At 39.5% G+C, this 17,553-nt stretch overlaps 1 protein-coding gene across 1 annotated transcript in view; it reads left to right on the top strand.

Moving 5' to 3' along the window:
- Positions 1-17,553, top strand: part of LOC140466668 (laminin subunit beta-1-like) — a 98,223-nt gene that overhangs the window by 25,884 nt on the left and 54,786 nt on the right. The window contains exons 8-17 of the mRNA XM_072562108.1: positions 1,152-1,272; positions 4,999-5,187; positions 7,478-7,657; positions 10,391-10,503; positions 11,641-11,720; positions 12,441-12,576; positions 12,661-12,819; positions 12,913-13,040; positions 13,246-13,366; positions 14,003-14,204. Of these exons, the coding sequence (XP_072418209.1) occupies positions 1,152-1,272; positions 4,999-5,187; positions 7,478-7,657; positions 10,391-10,503; positions 11,641-11,720; positions 12,441-12,576; positions 12,661-12,819; positions 12,913-13,040; positions 13,246-13,366; positions 14,003-14,204 (1,429 nt within the window). The remainder of the gene's footprint in view (positions 1-1,151; positions 1,273-4,998; positions 5,188-7,477; positions 7,658-10,390; positions 10,504-11,640; positions 11,721-12,440; positions 12,577-12,660; positions 12,820-12,912; positions 13,041-13,245; positions 13,367-14,002; positions 14,205-17,553) is intronic.

Below are 17,553 nucleotides of genomic sequence, written 5' to 3' on the forward strand. Positions count from 1 at the left end.
TGCTACAAACAACTCTACAATACAAGAGGATCTCAGATAGTAGAGAACTTTTGCATATTTCATGGTAAGAATTCTCACTCTTGGAACAGGTTTGAATCCCTCGGACATTTTACAATACAATAATCTTCCTGGATATTATTATTATTTTGGAATTATTTGGGTAAGTAAGCAAGATTCCTCTGAAAACTCAAACTCTGCGTTAGAGTTGAGCATGTGATGCTGCATCTTTAATAAGGTTATGGTGTCCTTGACTTTTTCTTCAGAGGTTGTAAAAGATACGGCTTCCGAAAAGTCTTAAGTTGAAGGGTTTTAGGGCTAGTTTGATTATAGCTAACATTTACTGCCTCAGGCAAAAGGCTTTCAGGTTTTGGAAAAAAAGAACTTGTACAATGAAAGGGGGATGGCCATTTCTCTCAGCTCAGTTTTTCTCTGATTTGGTTTCATTAGCAAGAAATAGAGTTTTGAAACTGCTGGACCCAAAGGAGCAGGTCCAGGCTGGTACTCTCTCTCTCTCTCTCTGCCTTCTTCCATGTAAAAGCCTGTGTTTGATTTTCCCTGTTGTGCCAAGGGGTGTTTATGGGGATTGTAGCAAGTATTTGGAACAGCATCATTAAGTGGGGATAGTCTATTGGGTTTTTGGATGGGTTAAGTTATTCGGTATTCTGTTCTCTCTTGTTTGTGTTCTTGGTAATCTTGTAAATAAATTCTGTTTTGTTTAAAACTAAGTGGTTTGACCAGCTGCATCTTTCCTGGAATATCTGTGTTACACCTGTTTAAAACAATGAGAAAAGTTAGGGTCTGGGCTGCTTTCTTGAAATATTTTAAGAGGGTCTGGCCTGGTCCATAACAAGGGTATTTTCAGAGGGTTTTAGACACCAGGCAATTGACCATTGGAAATTTCGATTTCCTGGACATAGCCTGTCTAATTGATGTATTGGGGCATCTGGAGGTTCCATAGCACATCTTTCAGAGTGTGTTGCTGCAAGTATTTTTTTCAGTCAGGAAATCTAGTGTATTATTGGGTTTGTGGTTAACTTGTGTTTAAGTCAAGTGAATGTGGATGTTCTTGGCCATGTTCACAATGTTTATGTTGCTGAAGTGTCATTTGAAGTAACAGTTCATAAAGCGATCAATTCAATTTTGTTTCCCAGGTGCATGGTCGGTGTGTATGTCGTCACAACACCAAGGGGTTAAACTGTGAGCTATGTCAGGACTTCCACCATAATGCGCCTTGGAAACCTGCTGAAGGACGCAACAGCAATGCATGCCAAAGTGGGTCACACATCAAAATATTTGCAAGTTGATGAATGCTTTCGTTTTGGGACTTCCTTTTTACATGCAGCATATACTTGTAGCCTTCTTTATCATTAAAATAAAACAAAAGGCAGCATGTCCACATAACTCAGCAACATTAGCCACTGAGTACAGACCAAAAGGCTTGGGGTCAATCTCAGGAGTTCACCCTCAAGTGAAGTGACAGTAGAGTTGGTTGTAATCAACTACCTTGCCTGTAGATTGCTGAAGGAAGACGCAAACATTCTTCCTATTGTGGTTTGGTTCTGTGGGACTAACATCCTTTTGTGATCTAAACCACAGCCCACAATTAAGAAACACTATCCCACATATATGATCATTTTTACCATTCTATTTCACATCTGAGGTTCAATAAATTCCCATTCATTTCTTTAATCAGAATGCACAGAAATACATTGCAGTATAATCACTTTATTGGATTCTTAATGACAACATGAGAAATCAAATTTTGGCTACAAGATTGATTTGAAAAGCTAAAGCTGCACAACAATTGCAGTTTAGCTTCCACAAATCCCTTGAATAAAGTAGTGTTCAAACTTCATTCTTTTCGTGGACATATTTTAACTTACGTAAAAACCAAAAGAACTGCGGATGTTCCTCTGCCTGGCTGAGTTCGTCCTCACCCTGAACAGCTCCTCTTTTAACTCCTCTCTCTTTCTTCAGGTCAAAGGGGTAGCCATGTGTACCTGCAGTCAGGACTGTCTCTTTGTGGGGTATGTGGGACATTCCTTGTTCCAATTCTGCTCCAGCCCTCTCTCTCAACTCCTTTCTCCAGTGTATTGATAATATGATCCATGCTGCTTCCATCTTTCATCCAGAACTGGAAAGGTTTATCAATTTTGCTTCTAATTTCCACTCCGTTCTCACCTATGCCTAGTCCATCTCTGTCTCCTCCCTTCCCTTCCTTGACATGTTTCCATTTCTGGGGATAGGCTGGCCACCAATATCCACTACCAACCAAACAACTTCCACAGTTCCCTTGATGATACATCCTCACACCCTGCTTCCTTTAAAGACTTTATTCCATTTTCTCAGTTTCTCTGTCTCCATTGTATGTGTTCTGATGATGCCAACTTCGACAAAATATCATCCCAACCGAGGATTCCGCAGCACTGTAGTTCACAGGGCCCTCAGCCGGGTCCAACCCATCTCCCACATTTCTCTCCTCATCCCCTGATTTCCCTCCCAAAAGAGCAATAGGGTCCCCCTTGTCCTCCCCTTCAATCCCCCCCCCCAGCATCCATATCCAGGGGATCATTCGTCACCATTTTTACCACCTCCAACAGGACAGCACCACCAGGCACCCATTCACCTCTGCTCCCTCGTCAGCCTTCGACAAGGGATTACTCCAGGAAACCCTGATCCACTCGTCCTTCACTCCCAACTCCCCCAGCCATCCCCACAGCACCTTCCCTTGCAACCACAAAGGATGTAACACCTGCCCATTTAATTCCTCCTCAGTATCCAGGGCCAAAACATACCTCCCAGCTGAAGCAGCAAATCACCTGCACTTCACACAACCCAGTTTACTGCCTTCACTGCTAACAGTGTGGTCTCTACATTGGGGAAATGAAGCATAGACTGGGTGATGGCTTTGTTCTACGTTCTGTCTGCAAAAATGTCCTTGACTTTCCAGCTGCTTGCCACTTCAACACACCATCTTGTTTGCTGATTGACATCTGTCTTGGGCTGGCTACAGTGCTCCAGCAAAACTTCAGTCCAAGCTGGATGAACAGCACCTCATTTTCCACTTGGATACTGGTACAGCCTTCTGGACTCCATATCAAGTTCTACAATTTTAGAACTTGATGCACCTTCTCCCATAACCTTACCCAAACCTCATGCACCAGGTCTTGCTATCACATGGTCTGCTATGACACACAATCTATTGTGAGCTGCGAACAGGCTCCATTAGAAGCTATTCATTCTCCTGAGCTGTTATCCACTCCTTTTGTCCAGTTGTCCCCTCTCTGTATGGGCTCTACCTCTACTTATGGTTTAATCCTTACCCCCTCACCCTGCCCCCAAACACCACCACCACCACCCTATCACTTGCATTAAAAAAAACATTTTCCTAGCTAACATCAGTTCTGAAGAAAGATCACTGGACCTGAAACATTAACTCTGATTTCTCTCCGCAGATTCTGCCAGATCTATTGAGTTTTTCCAGCAATTTCTGTTTTTGTTTTTAACTTTTGTAAATATTTTAGCTGACACATTTTTAATATGCTCACATGATGGCTGATCCATCATTACATGGTTATCCACTTGATTTAGCTATCCAAAGTGAACTTACTGGAGCATCCCCAGAGATTCAGAAATAAGTTCACTTTAGATACCCGATCAAATGGATGCTCTCGCATAACCATATTTTATTATCGGTCAGTTTTAGTTATTGTGTGAATATTTCAGTTGATGGAATTCAGCTACGTTGGGCATCTTTGTCACTTCAAATAAATATATTGCTCACAACAGTCAGCTCTTAGACTGAATTCATAAACAATAATCTTATCAAAAACAAGCAGTTTCTCATTATTTCCTAGATGTTGGCAATTAGCCAGCCACATTATTCACTCACATTCCCCTTAAAATACAATTATCTCAAACAGATTTATGTATTTACTGAAAAAGAGTCCTGTCTGACTTGAAGTATTAATTGTTTCCCTTTCCACAGTGATGGATGCTTCCTGACTTGCTGAGTTTCTCCAGCATTTTCTGTTTTTATTTTATTTTCAGCATCTACAGTATTTTGTTTAGATTTATGAGCTGTCACGTTTTTCTCACTGAAATAGGCTGTTTCAGAATACAGCTCATGAGCGTTCTCAAAGTTTCTAATATAATTATCTCTTCAAAATTTCTTGTGAACGATGGAATTTTACAATTTTGAAGTAAACTGGTGCAATGCTTTGTTGCATTTAGTCCCTGCACCCAATTGCTGACCAGCAACCATGATTGGGACTTTCTTTCAAAGTCTGCATTGGACTTTGATATTTTACTTCCATAACTCGATGGTATCTGCTGTTGAGACTTGCAGAGTAATGAACGTTACATCAGTGGCATACCAGAGCGTGAAGGTGCCTCTTGCAGTAGATCTCACATAAAGGTAATAGAAAAATTAATAAAACACGCTATGAGCAACAAATGTATTTTGTGGAGTATGTTTGGCTATTTTTACACTGGTGAATGTTGAAAGTTACTTAAGTGTTTTGATCTCCCTCTTTCACTTAAACCAACCACACCCTCTCCAAAATTGTAAAATATGGCTGTTAAATTCCAGCTAGAGTCACCCATTCTCGGTAAAACCACTTTTATAATGATCTGTAATGGAATAGCATTCAAGCTGCCAAATCCTGGTTGAATGTCTCCCCCTTTAACAGAATACAATCTTTTAAGATGCTTCAAAGAAGTGTGATCAGACCAAAACATTTCTTTCAACTCTCTTGTAAATCTGTGTGTCCTTGTCAGCTGTGTTTTTTTTAGGGCAACAAACTTCTCAAGCAAGTGTGCTGGCACTGAATAGCTGCCAGAGGCCCACCATTTATCCTTAAAAGCATATGAGAATTTGATAGATAGATAGATAGATATATATATATATATATATATATATATATATAATGATTCTAACTTGAACCATGAACTACTTAGATGAGAAGACAAGCTTGTGCTTTGTATTTTCAATTTCAGGATGTAGCTGCAACGGACATGCTGATAAATGTCACTTTGACATGGCTGTGTATATAGCATCCGGTAACGTTAGTGGTGGTGTTTGTGATGGCTGTCGGAATAACACAATGGGACAACACTGTGAACAATGTAAACCTTTCTACTACCAGCATCCAGAACGAAGTATTCGTGCCAGTGACATCTGTGAACGTAAGTTCTGTTATTTGATATACCAGAATCTGTGAAAGGAGTGGTTGACATTGATCTGTTTGATCTTTTCTTTGAGGGCATTTTTAAGAGTTTGGAATGGGACATGCTTCAAGGTGTTTACTTTCTTTGTTCAGCTTTCTTTAAGAAAATTCAACGTTACTTTTGAACTGAAGGAATTTGAAAAAGCCTACTCTTAATTCAAAATTATCTGGATACAAACAAATTTGCAATGTGATAAGAAGCACATATTTGTTACAATTAGGACTGGATGAGATGCTGATGTCATGTTAATGTCACTAGTCTTGTAAATGTCATTGAGCTGGTGTGAGGGGTTGTCCACCCTAGTTCAAAGTAAGAAAACACACAACACCCGTTATAATCCAACAGATTTATTTGAAATCACAAGCTTTCAGAATGTAGCTCTTTGTCAGGTGAAGTGAGAGAGAAGCGCACAGACCCAGAATTTATAGGCCGAGAGATCGAAAGATCATACAAATGGTGCAAGTGGAGTGCCAAGTAATAAATCTCCAAAGGTGATCAAAAGTGTCAGCCGTGTGAGTAAAGTGTCTACAGCTGAATAACAAGCGAAGGGTTAACCTATAATCTGATTAAATGAGACAGAGAGATGATTACAAAAAATTAAAAAATAAGATGGTGCTGGAGTTAAACCAAATGACTGGAATAACATGATAGGTATAAGGTTCACATGCGGTGGGCCTAACCAAAATAACCACAGTAATCCAAAACTGTAGAAACTAATTGAAGTAGAGAGATCATTACCATACCTTCACTTGCTATTCAGCTGTAGATACTTTACTCACACCATCTGACACTTTTGATCACCTGCAGAGACTTCTTATTTAACACTCCACTCACACCATTTGTATGATCTTTTGATCTCTCTGCCTATAAATACTGTGCTCTGTGTGCTTCTCTCTCACTTCACCTGACAAAGGGTCTACACTCCAAAAGCTTGTGATTTCTGTCATCTGACTTTGTGAGGGGCTAACCTATTGATATGGATAGGAGATTAGTTAGCTAACAGGAAAACAAAGGCAGGATTAGTCATTTTCTGATTGGCAAAATGTAACGACTGGTATGTAACAGGAATCAGTGCAAAGTCTCAGCATATTACAATTTGTATAAATGACTTGGATGCAGGTATGAAAGTATGGTTGGTAAATTTGCTGATGCGACAAAGGTAGAAAATTATGTTGTGGGGGGAGATGAGGCTACAATATATAGGTATGTTATGAGAATGGGTCAAGGTCTGGGAAGTATAATCTGGGAAAATGTGACTGTCCATTTTGGCTGAAAGTGTTTTCAAAATTGTCTAAATGGTGAGACATTGCACAGTTTTAAGATGCAGAGTGATCTGGGTGTCCTAATACATTGATTGCAATTGTTTAGTGTCCAGGTACAACAATTACAACGTCTAAAGGTCATCTGGCTGGGTTCATGAGTAAGAATGGTTTAGAAGAATATGGGCCAAATGTTGGAAAATGACACTAGATTACTTTAGGATATTTGGTTGGCATGGACTAATTGGACTGAAGAGTCTGTCTCTGACTCTGTCATTCAAACAGTTAATAGAATGTTGTTGTTTAGAGAGGATATATTTCGGTTATACAAGGTATTGGCAAAACTAGATAGGTTTTTGATAATCTAGGAATGAAATGTTTTTGGGGTTAGCAGGAAATGTGGAGCTGAGGCTGCGATCAGATCATTCATGATTTTACTGAATGGTGAAGAGGCCTGTCAAGGCTGACTGGCCTTTCTCTAGAGACCCAGCTTTAAAGTCCACCACAGCAGTTAAAATAGAACATAAAGTTATTTCTCCTTAATGGTAACTATGAAACGATCATTGTTGTAAGAACAAATTTAGTTCACTAATGTCCTGCAGGAAAGGAAATCTACCGTTGCCACCCAGTCAGTCCTACATGTGAGTTCAATAATGCATTTGAGCCTTTTAAAATGGCCGAGCAAATCACTCTGCTCAAGGTCTATGAGTAATGGTGAACAAATGCTGGCTTTGCCAGCGATGTCTGCATCCCAAGAAAGAAAAAAGAAAACTATCACTTTGCTGACAATTCATAGCAACTGAACCAAATATGAACTTACAAATATGGGCCTTTTGGCTCAAATTCACTCTTGCAAACAGTGGTCATGGTAAAACAAAAACATTTTTGAGCTAAAAATATAATTAACTGATGACATTTGTTTAAGTAAATTGAAATGCAATTTTCTGTACTCTTGATATATAAATTACTTGAATCTATTGCGAATGCAGCTTGTAACTGTGACCCTGCTGGATCATTAAATGGTGGAATTTGTGACAGCTACACGGATTTGACAGCTAATCTCATTGCGGGGCAGTGCCGCTGTAAACTCAACATTGAGGGTGAACGCTGTGATCTCTGCAAAGAGGGTTTCTTTGGCCTAAGTGCAGATGACCCATTGGGTTGCCAGTGTAAGTAGATGACTATTTTTGAAAATTGATACACATTGTGTGCTTTGTTTTATGTTTTTTATTTATCTTCTCCCATGAAATCTGTTTACAAGTGTGATTGAGAATAAGCTATCATACTATTTTAGTGTAGGATTGTGTTTATATGAAATTGGATCAGCATACAATGGTTTGTTCATCAGTTTAGAGAAATGAAAAGTTAAGTGCTTTGGTGACTTAAATGACTTAATTAAATTTCTATCAGTGAATTTCTATGATAACTCTAGTGGGGAAATTAAATTAAGATGTGGGCCATTTTGTCACAAACTACGCAAATATTTTAAATGTTTTACAAGAGCTATGTAGGTGCTGGGAATCTGGAAAAGGAATTGGAAGTGATCAGGAAGCATATAAGATGTATAATCAGGTAGAAGTGAGCAGTATAATTTTTTGATAGCATATCCTTTGATAAATTGAATGGCTTACAAGCACAGAATCCAAGTTTCTCCTGTCAGTATAATACGTTTGTTCTATTCAAGCAGTAGCTGAAAATCCTGAACCCTTCTGATGATATTGTGCTACACACCATACTTCTCATACTTTATTCATGACTTCCAAGTTTCAATTTTGACCAAAAGATGAATGGGATTATCCATATGAAGGACAGGTCAGAGGCTAGGAATTCTGCATCAAGTAATTTCATCACCCATAAGACACGAGTGTGATGGAATACTCCCCAGTGGCCTGGATGGTGCAGCTCCAACAACACTTAAAACAAAACTTGTCATGATCCAAGGCAAGGCCCATCCACAAACGTTCACTCCCACCACCACTGTCACACAGTAACAGCAAAGGGTACCATCTACAAGATGCACTGTGGTGTTTCAACAAGGCTTCTTCGCTTCTTCCAAATTCACCACAACACCATCTGCAAGGGCTGCAACATGTGGAAATACCACCAATTGCAAGTTCCTGCCCAAGCCACTCACCATCCTGACTTTGAATTCAGTGTATTCAGTGTCACCAGATTAAAAGCTGGGAATTCCTTCCCTAACAGTAGAACATAGAATGTAGAAAAGTATACCACAGAACAGGCCCTTTGGCCCACGATGTTGTGTCGAGGTGTAATCCTAATGTAAAATATTAATACTTAACCTACACACCCCTCAACTCACTGCTCTCCATGTACATGTCCAGCAGTCGCTTAGATGTCCCTAATGACTCTGCTTCCACTGCTGGCAACACATTCCATGCTTTCACAACTCTCTGTGTAAAGAACCTACTTCTGCCGTCTCCTTAATACCTTTCCCCTAATATCTTAAAACTATACCCCCTCGTACCAGTCAATCCTGCCCTGGAGAAAAATCTCTGGCTATTGACTCTATCTATTCCTCTCATTATCTTGGGGGTACACCTGGATCAGGTCTCCTCTCTTCCTCCTTCTCTCCAGAGAGAAAGGTCTGAGCTTTTTCAACCTTTCTTCATAAGGCAAGCTCTCCAGTCCAAGCAGCGTCCTGGTAAACCTTCTTTACACCCTCTCCAAAGTCTCTCTATCTTTCCTATAGTAGGGTGATCAGAACTGGACACAGCATTCCAAGTGTGGTCTCACCAGGGACTTGTAGAGCTGTAGCAAAACCTCATGGCTCTTAAACTCGATCCCCCTGTTAATCAAAGCCAAAACACCATATGCTTTCTTAACAACCCTATCCACTTGGGTGGCAACTTTGAGGGATCTGTGTACTTGCATGCCCAGATCCCTCTGTTCCTCCACACTTTCAAGAATCCTGTCTTTAATCCTATATTTAGCATTCAAGTTTGACCTTCTGAAATGCATCACTTCGCATTTATCCAGGTTGAACTCCATTTGCCATTTCTCAGCCCAGCTCGGCATCTTGTCAATGTTGTGCTGCAGCCTGCAATAGCCCTCGATGCTATCAACGGCACCTCCAACCTTTGTGTCATCTGCATTCACATCAGTATTATGCATTCACTTACAGCAGGAGGACTGCAGTGGTTCAAACACACAGCTCACCACAGCATTCTCAAGGGTGATGAGGGATGGGTACTAAATGCAGGCTCAGCAGTGCTTACGTTCCATGAATTACATTGAACAAAAAATTTCAGCAGAAGTTAATGGAAAGCCTGTTGAGCCTATGATATTTGTTTGCAGGTATAATCAGGAAACTCACATGTTTCCAGGTTGAGGTTTGATTCAAATATCATGGCAATCTTTGGGACCGAACCACTTTTGCTAATTTAATTAACTTCTGTACAGATGAAACAAGCAGATGTAAACCACTCCTGTCTCCACCTCAAATTGCAAGTTAGGAAGAATTGGGGATGTTAATTCTGACCCCATGTACATCTTAAACTTAAAAGGCTTGCCTCAGCTTAGGGTATTTCAATAGCCCTGTAGAGATAGACCACTCAAAACCCAGTGTAACTAGGGAAAGAATATATTGCATATGCTCTATACATTAAAATTATAATCAGAGCCATACAGTCATTGTAGAAGCCTTCTTTTTGAATAGCTTTCTGCGTGTGGGTAGAAGTGTTAGGGATCCATTTAATGACCTGCCCAGTTCAAACATCTACCGGATTTTCCTCTGATCACTCATTCCTATGGTGTGGTACGGTCAGACAGCAGTTGAAATTCTATGACCCACAAACCATATACTCACCTCCAAAATTAATTTTAAACGTTCCTGCATCACTAAAACAGAGCATTGCTGACACATTTCATTTTGGTCACCTTAGCATGTACCTGTAACCATTTGGGAACTCATCCAGGCGGAACTCCATGCGATGATGTAACGGGAAATTGTTTCTGTAAGCGTCTAGTGACGGGAAGGAACTGTGATCAGTGTCTGGTAAGAAAACTACAGAATCAGAAATGGACAAAATGCCAAAAATTGTTCAAGGTTTTTGAGTTGAAGTTAATTTAAACCTTTCAAAGAACACATGGTTAGTTTTATCATCCTAAATCTTTGAACTAGCATCAAATTTGCCAACCTACAGTGCAGATACTTATTTTCTACTGGCATCATTGATTTCTGTATATGAGCCCTCATCCCAGTGCGCTAACAGAAATTTATTCTTGATATCTGGGTAGGTCAACCAGAGAATTTGTTTCCTTAAATGATAGAGTACTAAAGGCCTTGCTTGATTTAACCTATCTATTTTATTCAAAGAATCAAAATAAACTGAGCGTACTTTCCTGTAAGTGAACACATCAGTTCCCAGCCCTAAATGTATTGTGTCCAGGAGGTGTACAGCAATTAAACTGAGACCTGATTCTTCCATGAAGCTTAAATTATATTAGATTAGATTAGATTACTTACAGTGTGGAAACAGGCCCTTCGGCCCAACAAGTCCACACCGCCCCGCCGAAGCGTACCCACCCATACATCTACATCAACCCCATACCTAACACTACAGGCAATTTAGCATGGCCAATTCACCTGACCTGCACATCTTTGGACTGTGGGAGGAAACCGGAGCACCCGGAGGAAACCCACGCAGACACGGGGAGAATGTGCAAACTCCACACAGTTAGTCGCCTGAGGCGGGAATTGAACCCGGGTCTCCGGCGCTGTGAGGCAGCAGTGCTAACCACTGTGCCACCGTGCCACCCACTTTTTTTTTAACAGAATGTTGACAGAATGTGGTGGGAAAAACTTACTAAAGTTTGTTCAACAAAGCTGGTGAAAGTATTCAGCCCCTTTCAAAAGAAAATTGAGCTAATTCTCTATTTTTGGAATAATGAACATGGGATTTAAATTATTTGTCACTGAAAACAGCTTCTCTAGTTTATTTCTGAGTCCACAGATTTGTTTTTTGTGGCAGTGTGATTTTTATATTAAAAAAACTTTAATGAAGTTGAAGAATATGAACTGACTATTTAGATTTACCACATGATTTAAGACCATGCATAATTAAGTTAGTCTTTCAATAGTTTGGCTGTAGTCATGTGATACTTAAAGCTATATCGATTTATTGTTTTACAGCCGCAGCACTGGGGATTAAGCAGTGATCTTGATGGGTGTCGCCCCTGTGACTGTGACTTGGGGGGATCCTACAGCAATGAGTAAGGCTGGCTTCTTAATCATTTATTATACAGAAGAAATGTTCAAATGATTACTGATTAACTGGGAACACTCAAATGCCATAACAGTTTGGATGAAAGGAGGTAGTGATAAATGCAACAGCGAGTTGCTTCTAAAAGTGTCTTTTCGTTCAACTGCCTCGTGGTTGAATAGCAATTGAAAGAATGCTCCCAAATGATATTCTTTTTCCAATAGCTACTTATATGAAAATGATGATTTATAAAACAAGTTTTCTTTAACAATGTGATCATCTCTCTGCTGCCCTTTCAGTTCCTCTAATTTTCTCCTCATGCCTATCTGATTCTGGAGATGATAACTCTTGATGTTGTACCACTTTGTTTATCAGAAGCCCTGATGTTATATTTTGTTCAAATGATGATTTTGTGCATGTGTCCTAATGTAAGTTGGAGAAAAATTATGTCAGTATGTGCTCATTTCTTTGTGTGTTTAATAGTAACAAAAGTGTGTTAGCTTTTCATGGGGGGAGGAAAATTGTCTTTTGTTTTAATGTCTGCTGCTAATGAAGTGCCCAATGGAAAGACATTATAATTTTAAATGTAACAGACTACAACTCCCATTAGGAGAAAGTACTCCACACGGTCTTCTGTCTTTTCTCCTTGCCCCCAAATACTCCCATTAAGCATAGTCCCAATGCGCATGTTTCAGGTTGCAATGAAGTAATACTGGTTTTGCTTTTACAGCTGTTCTGCAGAGACAGGCCAGTGCCCGTGCAAAAATCATATGGTTGGACGTCGCTGCAATGAAGTTGAATCTGGGTTTTATTTTATTGCCCTGGATCATTACACATACGAGGCAGAGGAGGCTGCCTTGGGTCCTGTAAGTTAGCTTTGATTCGGGACAGTTGTATAGAGGTCCTTTCTGACTTTTTGAAACACTCGTGATGACTTTCCTTCATTGCAGGAAGCGACAATAGTACAGCGCCAGTCTCCGCAAAATCATTCTCCAACCTGGACAGGAATTGGATTGGTAAAGGCTCCTGAAGGAGCGTATCTAGAATTCCATGTACACAACATCCCATATTCCATGGAGTATGATCTGCTGATACGTTATGAACCTCAGGTTAGTAATCTTCATTCAGTAAGCTGTCTCCATAATACTTTCATAGAACTGTTAGTAATATTGACATGAATGCAATGTGCTCCTTCTGTTCAGCTACCAAAAAACTGGGAAGAAGCAAAAATAACTGTGTTCCGTCCTGGTAAAATTCACAGCAGCAGTCGATGTGGGAATACTACACCTGCTGATGACAACCAAGTCTTTTCTCTGCCATCAGGATCAAGGTTAGAATCAAAGTACTTAATTGTTTTACTTGTTAACTGTTTTAGATTTTGCATATTCTTTGACAAAATTTGGAAGGAAGTAGCATAGTGGACTTGTAACAGGATAAAGCCAACTTAAGGTAAATAAAATGTTGTGAATTGTAGTAAGCCACCAGTCTAAAGTATTGGAATAACTATGAATGTTGGTCATAATGTTCCTCTCTAGATATGTGGTCCTACCTCGGCCTGTATGCTTTGAGAAAGAACTTAATTACACCATTCGTTTAGAGTTAACAAAGTACTCAACTGATGATGAAATGGAAACTCCTTATACACTCATAGATTCGGTATGTATGTCTATAAATAAATATTATCTAAAATTTACTTCAGTAAATCTAATTGATAAATGTATTGGCGTGGTAGATGCCGGAAACCAGATTCTGGATTAGTGGTGCTAGAAGAGCACAGCAGTTCAGGCAGCATCCAAGGGGCAGCAAAATCGACGTTTCGGGCAAAAGCCCTTCATCAGGATTCCTGATGAAGGGCTTTTGCCCGAAACATCAATTTTGCAGCTCCTTGGATGCTGCCTTAAATGCTGTGCTCTTCCAGCACCACTAATCCAGAAAATGTATTGGTATGTCCAGGTACCAATACCCCTTTTTCCATTTTAATACTTACAAGTGCCACAAGTTACAATTGTAGCTTTAAGCCAGTATGGTTGTAATGTTTACGGATGTATGTGAAAGTAATTGGTAGGTCTTACAATATGTTTGCCTAGATTACAGCTTTTCACTCTAAATTGAATCAGAAATTCCTGCTGAAGTCAGCATGTTCTATTAGATTCTGTTTTGTAGAAAAGCAGAGATAAGTAAAATTGCTCTTAAGTCTTAATCTCCAATGATACAAAATGTAAAACTTTGAACTTCTCTAAAAGAGAATGGATTTTGACAAAGGAACTGATTCTTAATTCAATATTTTTCCAGCTTGTACTCATGCCTCACTGTAAGTCACTGGATATATTCTCTGTAGGGGAATTGAGTGAGATTGTCACAAACAAAGCCTGGGAAACCTTTCAACGATACCGCTGCTTGGAGAACAGTCAAAGTGTTACTAAAACTCCAATGACTGATGTCTGTAAGGGCATCCTGTCTAGCATTTCTTCCATAATCCACGAAGGAGCTTTACGTATGTTTATCTTCATTCTTTCTACAAAATATTTATCATGGTGGGCTGGTAGTTGAGAAATATGGGGTAACCAGAGCAGTAATTACTTAGATTTGAAAACAAGAGAGATTTTAATAAATATGGTGTAAACATTTGTTCACAGTTTGAATGCATTTACAGTTTAGAAAGGACGTTGAAACATAGACTTTGAAGACTTAATTGCATCTTTACTTTGAAGGATTGGAGGAAAAACTAGTGAAAGATTTATTTCTGCTGTTTAGTGTATCAATAACAAAAAGGCATAAACTTAAGACTGGTCATGAAATCTTAAAGAAGAAGATCATGGCTTTGAACATTTCTTTAAAGGATAAGGGAATATGGAATGTATTACTGCAAATTGCTCTTGATAAGTTAGCACAAACAATGGAATAGTTAAGCATTTGAATAAGAATATAAAAGGTGCCAAAATTGTACCCTTTCAAAATTGTAACCTGTGGTTTTTTTTCAAAAGTAGTTTTTCACATCCACTTCAATATGCTGAGTATGTATTTTTTTGAAGAATTTATTTCTTTGCTGGTACACCGACTTGTGATTTATCTTCTGTTGTGGCTTTGTACTTTTTAAAAATAATTCAGTATTGAAGGGTGTAATAGCTTAATTAGAAAGTTGTGGTCAGGATTGTCATGACATTTACTAGGAGGAGTTTTACTATAATGTTGCCTGGTATGGAGGGGAAGACCCTACACTGAAAGGCTGAGGGACTTGAGGCTGTTTTCATTGGAGAAGGTGGTTGAGATATGACTTAATTGAGTCATATAAGATAATCAGAAGGTTAGATATTTTGGACAATGAGAGCCTTTTTCCTTGGATGGTGATGGCGAGCATGAGGGGGACATTGCTTTAAATTGTGAGGGTGATAGATATAGGACAAATGTCAGTGTGAGCTTCTTTACTCAGTAGTAGGGGCATGGAATACACCGCTTGGAACATTAGTAGACTTGCCAACTTTACAAACATATATAAGTGGTCATTGGATAGGCATATGGATGAGAATTGAATAGCGTAGGTTAGGTGGGCTTCAGATTGTTTCCAGGTCGACACAACATCGAGGAGCCTGTACTGCACTGTAATGTTCTATGTTCCAGTTGCTTTGGTATGGCAGTTTTAATTTTATAAAACTGATTTATAAGCTTAGTAAGAAGTTATACATGAAGGACAACTAAGGGCAGTAAATTTGACATTTTCAGTGAAAAGAATATTCAGATGTCTTATCAGCATGTTATCAATGCTTGTTTAAAGAGCATAGTTGAACAGTTTTGGATCATGATCTTTGAGGAATGCTTTGAAGAGCTTTGTAGATTAATGAATCAGTGATTTTATTGGTCTGGGATGGATTTAAATTTTCAAGAAGCATTTCAAATTGTTTGCCAGAGGGTAAGTAAAACTGAATTAAAAGAATGAATACAAAACAGTGACAATTAATTATTAGAACACAAGAACATAATGTGGAGGTACTGGTGTTTGGACTGGAGTGGGCAAAGTCAAAAATTGCACAGCACCAGGCTATAGTCCAACAGGTTTATTTGGAAGCACAGGGTACTACTTTTCAGTGTGCTTCTCCTTCATCAGGTAGCTAGTGCGGTACAATCAGAAGATGCAGAATTTATAGCAAAAGATCACAGTGTCATACAATTAAATCATATATTGAACAAACCTAGATTGCTGTTAAGTCTTTCATCTTTTAGAATGGGCTGCAGGTTTTTGGTTCATTAGTGTAGAAATCCCAGAACTATTTTCAAGTCACGTTCTCAAGATAACTTAAGGTTTTATAATTTAAAAAAGTGACATTTCAGCTCAGACAATGCATTAAAGGTGAGAGATTAGAGTCTGTCTGTATCCCAACCTTGAGTCAGACTGGTTCTGTTTCCAAAGTAGGAATTGATAAAATGTCACATGGACTGACTGCCTGCAGGTTGTTGCTTTTTGAGCAAAAATAGACTGTATCTGCAAATACAATTCTGCAAATGCAAATTCACCCCGTAGTCATAGAAACGTACAGCACGGAAACAGACCCTTCGGTCTAACCTGTCCATGCTGACCAGATATCCCAACCCAATCTAGTCCCACCTGCCAGCACCTGGCACATATCCCTCCAAACCCTTCCTATTCATATACCTATCCAAATGCCTTTTAAATGTTGCAATTGTACTAGCCTCCAACACTTCCTTTGGCAACTCATTCCATACATGTATCACACCTCTACATGAAAAAATTGCCCCTTAGGTCTCTTTTATATCTTTCCCCTCTCACCCTAAACCTATGGTCTATAGTTCTGGACTCCCCACTCCAGGAAAGAGACTTTGTCTATTTATGGTTCCCATTTTGTCTATTTATCCTATCCATGCTCCTCATGATTTTGTAAACCTCTATAATGTCAACCCTCATTCTCTTACGTCCAGACAAAACAGCCCCTACCTATTCAACCTCTCCCTGTAGCTCAAATCCTCCAACCCTGGCAATATCCTTGTAAATCTTTTCTGAACCCTTTCAAGCTTCACAACATCTTTCCAATAGGAAGGAGACCAGAATTGAATGCAATATTCCAAAAGTGGCCTAACCAATGTCCTGTACAGCCGCAACATGACCTCCTAACTCCTGTACTCAATACTCTGACCAATAAAGGAAAGCAACCAAAACTACTCCTTCACTATCCTATCTACCTGCGACTCCACTTTCAAGGAGCTATGAACCTGCTCTCCAAGGTCTCTTTGTTCAGCAACACTCCCCAAGACCTTATCATTAAGTGTATAAGTCCTGCTAAAATTTGCTTTCCCAAAATGCAGCACCTCGCATTTATTTAAATCAAACTCCATCTGCCACTTTACAGCCCATTGGCCCACCTGATCAAGATCCCATTGTAATCTGAGGTAACCTTCTTCGCTATCCACTTCAATTTTGGTGTCATCTGCAAACTAACTATATCTCTTATGCTCACATCCAAATCATTTTTAAAAGTGATGAAAAATAGTAGACCCAGCACCGATCCTTGTGGCACTCCATTGTTCACAGGCCTCCAGTCTGAAAAACAACCCTCCACCACCACCCTCTGTCTTCTACCTTTGAGCCAGTTCTGTATCCAAATGGATAGTTCTCCCTATATTCCGTGGGATCTAAACTTGCTAACTAGTCTCCCATGGGGAACCTTTTCGAACACCTTACTGAAGTCCATGTAGATCACGTCCACCACTCTGCCCTTATCAATCCTCTTTGTTACATCTTCAGAAAACTCAATCAAGTTTGTGAGACATGATTTCCCACGCACAAAGCCATGTTGATTATCTCTAATCAATCCTTGCCTTTCCAAATACAT

Source organism: Chiloscyllium punctatum, chromosome 44 (assembly GCF_047496795.1).
Source record: "Chiloscyllium punctatum isolate Juve2018m chromosome 44, sChiPun1.3, whole genome shotgun sequence".
Lineage (NCBI taxonomy): Eukaryota > Metazoa > Chordata > Chondrichthyes > Orectolobiformes > Hemiscylliidae > Chiloscyllium > Chiloscyllium punctatum.